The sequence below is a fragment of the Lolium rigidum genome, unplaced genomic scaffold (assembly GCF_022539505.1).
Source record: "Lolium rigidum isolate FL_2022 unplaced genomic scaffold, APGP_CSIRO_Lrig_0.1 contig_5788_1, whole genome shotgun sequence".
In the NCBI taxonomy this organism is placed as follows: Eukaryota; Viridiplantae; Streptophyta; class Magnoliopsida; order Poales; family Poaceae; genus Lolium; species Lolium rigidum.
In genome coordinates, this window is record NW_025901029.1 from 37,683 (window position 1) to 44,141 (window position 6,459).

Sequence of the window (6,459 nt, forward strand, 5' to 3'; positions counted from 1 at the left end):
TGGCAGCGATATTTTCTAGCGTTTGCTAAACCACACTGTTCAATTGTGTATTTGCTAGGTAACATTACAACTTTGTGGCACACTTGGCAGAAAAAATGGAAAGTTTTCCACTTTTACCAATGATGACCATGCTATGACCTGGTTTGAAGACAGTATGCCAAAACTTTCCGTCTTTGGTCATACCGTGTGTTATGCCAAGTGTACAACAAAATTGTAATGGTACCTAGCAAAGAAACAATCGGGCAGTATATTTTGGCAAACACTATAAAATAACGATGTCATGTAGCAGACTTTCCCATCAAAGAACTATCATAGGAAAAGCTTCGATCCTTAATGCATGACATCTTACCATGTGACCATTTCAATGTAATCCGCACAATATTTTTGGTATCAACATCATTTTTCCTAGTGGTGTGTCAAAATCATGCAAAAATAGTAGCAACATTTAAAACCATCAATGTAACAAAAAAACCCATGTATTATGCAAGAAATCCTAAATTCCTAATTGGCACATCAAACCTTGTAGAAAAACCATTAGGCACACATACAACATAAGAAGTCATTGTTCGTAACAATGTGAAATGCACTTGCAACAAATAGAAAAAAATCATTGCAACGTGAACACATCAATTGCACCATACACACATACTTAATGTAGCTCGTGTGTTTGCAGCAAACCAAAAAAGAGCATGTATGATGCTGAACAAACATACACTCCGTACAACATAAAATACCCACCTTCAATATGTAGCACCAATATGATCACCCAAGGAAATTGGACTCACTAGGGACTCGCTGGCGCCAGATTTAATCTCCGAAAACAATTCCTTTTATGGACATTGGCTTCTAGAACTTGATACGCCGTTTCAAGCTTCAACTCGAGGCCATAACAACTAGCTCTGTTAGCTCGATTGGGGGCGAAAGAGGAGCAGCAGCAGAGAGGGGCGGTGGAGGATGGGCGACTAAGGAGGTGCGGGGAATGAGAAACTTTTTTTTATAATTTATTACTCTTTCTTTTGAGGTTGAGAATTTATTATTCTTTCCAAAAAATTTATTACAACTTACACGGAGGCCCGATAAGGCCGCCGGCCCAGTTACGGAAACACCAGTGGCCCATGGCCCAGGAAACCGAACCCAAAACAAACCGACCGGAACCCAAACCCTAGCGCTCGCTTCTCTTTTCTTTCTCCCCTTCTTGTTCCGCCATAGCCTCACCGTCGTCGTCTCGGCGTCTCCTCTTCCCACCCAAACCCTAATCCTCCCACAAACCGACGGAGATGGCGGGCAAGGAGGACGGCCGGATCTTCGTGGGCGGCCTCTCGTTCCACACCGACGAGCGCAAGCTCTCCGACGCCTTCCGCCGCTTCGGCAAGGTCGTCGATGCACAGGTATCGGACCCTTCTCCGCGTTGCCCCGTATTATCTGCTGCATGTGTTTCTTCTGTTATTTTATCTACGAAGCTGGTAGATCTGTGCTTGTGTTGATGAGTAAAGCTGAATCTGACGTACATGGTCAAAGGGGGGTGCTTTTTCTTATTCCCTTGCAATAGGGTCATGCTAATTTCATGGCCTTATCTGGATCTGAACAAGGAACTGAGAGATGAGAGAATTGTTTCATGTAGCTAGCATTGGCTCAATTCTCCATGGGGGGGTGGGGCTAGTTGTTTGCGGGTTTCCACTTTATAAGAAAATAATCGTACATGCTCAAAATCTTCCCAAACACACCATGAAGCATGATATTTTCTACTAAGAAGGAGGAAACATAAGGAATTGGTAGAATTTATCGTTGACAATTTTTTGTATATCACACACTGGGGCTAGTAGTTTGCGGGTTTGCACTTTATAAGAAAATAATCGTACATGCTCAAAATCTTCCCAAACACACCATGAAGCATGATATTTTCTACTAAGAAGGAGGAAACATAAGGTATTGGTGGAATTTATCGTTGACAATATTTTGTATATCACACACTGTATATTTGTGTTCATGAGTCTTAGCCACAACAGGATTGCTCACTGTTCTTGTTTTTCTTCTAGCTTCCATTGCTGGTTCTGATAGTGGTCTTTATCAGCTACTCATAGTGTGAAGCCAAATGAGCTGGCACGTTTGTGAAGTTTGATAGAACAGGGGTTCTTTTGTTCGTTAAAAGAGCAGCTTTCCAGATAATCTGTGTTAGCGTTTTGTGGGAAGAAAGCAGCTAGTTACTGCACTGTGAGGAAAAAACTTAGGGTCCGAATTGCTTTGCCAAGAGGTCATGGTGATGCTGTTCGTTACAGTTTAATTCCTGCAGTGAATATTGTGACCTGTGAAATTTGATCCAGTAACGAGGGGACACCTGATCAATCTTGCTATTGACTGCGTTATGACATTCATTCAGCTTGTGGTCCGATAGAACAGATCAATCTTGCTATTGACTGCGTTCTGACACTCATTCAGCTTGTGGTCCGATAGAACAGATCAATCTTGCTATTGACCGCGTTCTGACATTCATTCAGCTTGTGGTCTGATAGAAGAAACAGGGTGTTTGTTGCAGTATTCTTGGTATCACTTGACAAGGAGTACCTGCAGCTGCTCTGTGGCTTTTGTTGTTCTCTGCATCCCTTGCCATTTTGAAATTCTATTATGCCAACACCACAGTTGATAGTCTGCAGTTGGAAAGAGGCTCAACAGATTGTTCAGCGGTTGCTATTTTTAGTGCACCTAGGAGATCAGTCAACTGTGGCAGCTCATTGTTCAATGGAAACATGACAACAGTTTTGAATCTTCCATTTTAATCTGATTTGATTAGCTGATAATATACGTAATAATTTTTTTCTATATGTTTGTGTTTGTGACATTGTATTTAGTATTCAGTGACCATGTTACTCATTTACTGTCATATGGCATCCATGCGATTAGGAATCTGCACATCTGCTGACATGTTTTTTTCCTGTTTGTGATGTGATATGAGTGCCTTGATTTGGTTGGTATGTCAGTACTCTGTACATCCTGGGCTAAAAAATGTTCCGTTTTCTGTTAGTTTGACAGAGCATAGTAGACCTTCTTTTCTGCAATCATGGCCTTGCCGCATTTCTGGGTACGCATGTTCATTTATAAGCATGCATATCATATAGTCATCTAAATACGTTTTAAAAGTTGTTTTGTGTGCCTTTTAGATTGTATGCATATGAATTTTTGTGACAGTTGAGTGTTAAAACATGTTTGTACTGTGCAGTCTCGTCTTATTAGCCACCAAATATTTTAAGCAGTAAACTGTGCAGCAACAGCTGGTAACTTGTGTGACGAAAACTGAGCTGAGCTGAAATTCCAGATTAGTTTGTGGTGAATCACTGCTATCATGTAGTGCTCATTGAACGATGTCTGAAGGCTAACAGGCTAACTGATGAAGCAACATTTGATGCTAGCAGTTATCCCAACCAACCCACACCTTCAACCACTTGCACTTGTTGGATATTGATGTCTGTGGTCTTCATGTGCTGTTTTTCATACGATGGAAGATGTGATCTTATCGACCAGCATGACAGTGTTTTGGACACCAGTGATCGTCCCGAGAATGCTGCTCTCAGCTGAAGTGAAAGACTAATATATGGAGCTATACCACTAAACTGGTTTATATTTGTAGTGTAGTATGATGATATCATATGAGGGGCGTATCATGAACCTTGAGGCATGCCTGGTTCGTGATGTTTTTGCGGCAATTGAAGTTGATTGCTTCTCAACTTCTAGTATGCTACAATAGGTTTAGTATGATATGTCCCTTAGGAATCCAAACACGGAGAGTTTCCCAAGAGGAATCTAGTATGTAGAGGTATCAGCAGAAAGTGGTAGCAGCAATGATTGTTTGGTTGGAGTAGCCAGTGTTGCTTGATGTTTGTTTGCCAACTGCTTGTCAGTGACAATGAGCTTTGCTGTCTTTGGATCTGCTCAGTCACAAAGAGCTACAGTTACACCCAGCCAGTTATGTGGCAGTTTTGATTCGTCTATTGAATTATTGAAACTATGAATAACCTAATGCCTATACTGCTCTGAAGGTAATGATTATGTTTCCTGTCAAGCATCCTAAATTTGTCCACAAAATATTCTTATATATGTATGATGTGATTATATTTTCATTTCCTTAGCTTATGGTTACTCATTACACAAATGAAAAACATGGTTCTTTGTAGGAGACTTATCTTCTTTGGACTCACAGCTGAATGCACATTGTTATTTTTCCGTTACCTTGTCAAAGTAAAAATATCGCAATTTTCTGTGTGTGACAAGTCTTCTATAAGTTGTATATGCTGCTGTTTCCAACAAACTATTCTTGAAATGTTGTTGTAAGTAGTAACTGTTTTTTTCATACTGAGCCCATGTTATCATTTACTGAAATTCAGTATATTTTCCCTTTGCTACATCCCTTAATTTAAATAGAGGAGATGCTTACTATTATATGCTCTCTGTAGGAGACTTAGCTGCATGCCCATTGCTTTTTTTTTCCTCTGTTACGTTGTCAAAGTAAAAAAAAGAAGTCCATTTTTCTCTTTTGGCAAGTCTTGTATAAGTTGTTTTATGCTACAGTTCTGAACAAACTTTAGTTTGAAATGTTATTGTAACTCTAAATTATTATTTAATGAAATTCAATAATTTTGCCCTCTGCTGATCCACCTTGAATTTAAACGTGGGGAGATGCTTCCTATATTCTGCCTGTCTCTGTATGTAGCCTGATTCTTGAATATTTCTTTTTGTAGATCATGCTGGAGAGACACACAAACCGCCACCGTGGCTTTGGCTTCGTGACGTTTTCAGATCCACGGGCAGTTGAGGAAGCTATCAATGATATGCACAACAAAGAGTTGGACGGCCGTACTATTTCAGTGAACAGAGCTGAGCCCAAGATGAATACAGATGACACACGGTACACCAGTGGTGGTGGTGGCGGTGAACGTGGGGATTATCGTGCCCCCAAGGGTGATGGTCCACTCCCTGGCAACTGCTTTGAGTGTGGCCGTTCTGGCCATTGGGCCCGTGACTGCCCCAATCCTGGCAGTGGTCGATCTGGGCGTTTCCCTTCCAAGTTCAGTGGTGGTGGTGGCGGCGGCAGGGGAGACCGCTTTTCTGGAGCAGACAGGTTTGGTGATCGTTATGGGGATGACCGCTATGATAGTGGCCGTTATGGATATCGTGATGCTGTTGACAGCAGAGACAGGTATGACGGGGGCCGTGACCGTTATGCCAGTGACCGGTACCCCGCTGGAGGTGATCGCTTTGGTGCAGACAGGTATGTTGCTGCTCCAGATCGCTATCAGCCAAGTGCAGGATACGGCAGGGAGCGGGAGAGAAGCTATGAGAGAGACCCGGTGCGTGGCAGCGGCGCCTATGACAGGAGTGGCCCAAGGGGTGGTGCAAGCTATGACAGGGATGGCCCTAGGGGTGGCATCAGCGGTGGCTATGACAGGGATGGTCCACGTGGTGGTGGTGCTGACTACGGCAGTGGAGGGCCTGCTCGCTACGATGGAGGAAGCTACAGGGAGAGGCCTGGCCCGTACGATCGCCCCAGCAGGGGAGGAGGACGCTATGAGGATCGCTTCTAGTGAAGCTGTTACAATCAAGTTATGTATTTGCACTATAATTCCTTCAGTTTGGCATGGCTGAATGCTTAATGTGGGGTACTGTGGAACGGTTATCTCTATTCTGTATTACAGATGGTACTCGCACTGGTTAAGTTTTATCCTGCAGACTGTTTTGATGCTGAGTTCAACTGTCATGGCCTGGTTATTGGTGGTTGTGCTACCTTTGCTGAATACTTTCTATAGTTATGCATGCTATCATGGGTCTGAATTATGAAATCCAGTTTCCCTGCCGTGGTTGCTGTCATGGTGGATTTGCTAAGGTTATATCGCTTCTAGTGGAGCTGCTACAAGCAAGTTATGTATTTGCACTTTAATCCTTTCAGTTTGGCATGGGCTGAATGCTTAATGGGTACTGTGGAACGGTTATCTCTATTCTGTATTACAGATGGTACTCGCACTGGTTCAGTTTTATTCAGCAGACTGTTTTGATGCTGAGTTCAACCGTCATGGCCTGGTTATTGGTGGTTGTGCTACCTTGCTGAATACTTTCGGTAGTTCTGCATGCTATCATGGGTCTGAATTTATGAAATCCAGTTCCCCTGCCGTCGTTGCTGTCATGGTGGATTTGCTAAGGTTATACTCGTATTTCAGTAACAGTGACTGGGAATGTTCACCAGATGACTGGGAATGTTCTCCAGAAGCAGACATAGGTGAATGAGTCTGCAGGAAATGATCTCCAGAGGCAGAGTAGATGAGTGAAGTTTCATAGGCATGTTGTTTCGGACTTTTTCTCAGTCTCCGTCATAGGACGTGAATTGGACTTGAGGAATGAGTTTTTTTTTTGTTTTGTTTCTTTAATCGTTTGTGCAAATTGTATTGACCTGGACAGCTTCAAGGTGGAAGGAAG

General features: G+C 42.7%; 1 protein-coding gene across 2 annotated transcripts; it reads left to right on the forward strand.

Moving 5' to 3' along the window:
- The first annotated feature begins 1,178 nt into the window (after positions 1–1,178).
- Positions 1,179–6,059, forward strand: LOC124681866 (glycine-rich RNA-binding protein RZ1C-like). Of its 2 annotated transcripts, none has more exons than XM_047216645.1 (3): positions 1,179–1,388; positions 4,731–5,562; positions 5,878–6,059. In XM_047216645.1, the coding sequence occupies exons 1-3, from the start codon at positions 1,278–1,280 to the stop codon at positions 5,886–5,888; spliced, it is 954 nt and encodes a 317-aa protein (XP_047072601.1). In that variant the 5' UTR covers positions 1,179–1,277; the 3' UTR covers positions 5,889–6,059. The 2 variants fall into 2 exon arrangements, with proteins under 2 accessions (XP_047072601.1, XP_047072602.1); XM_047216646.1 differs by lacking the exon at positions 1,179–1,388 and adding an exon at positions 3,572–4,031.
- The last annotated feature ends 400 nt before the right edge of the window (positions 6,060–6,459 follow it).

What these genes read in the sequence shown, in the direction of transcription:
- LOC124681866 (XM_047216645.1), top strand. Translation starts at nt 1,278, where the DNA reads ATGGCGGGCAAGGAGGACGGCCGGATCTTCGTGGGCGGCCTCTCGTTC. An exon ending in GCAAGGTCGTCGATGCACAG is followed by an intron (nt 1,389 to 4,730) that starts GTATCGGACCCT and finishes TTCTTTTTGTAG; the next exon opens with ATCATGCTGGAGAGACACAC.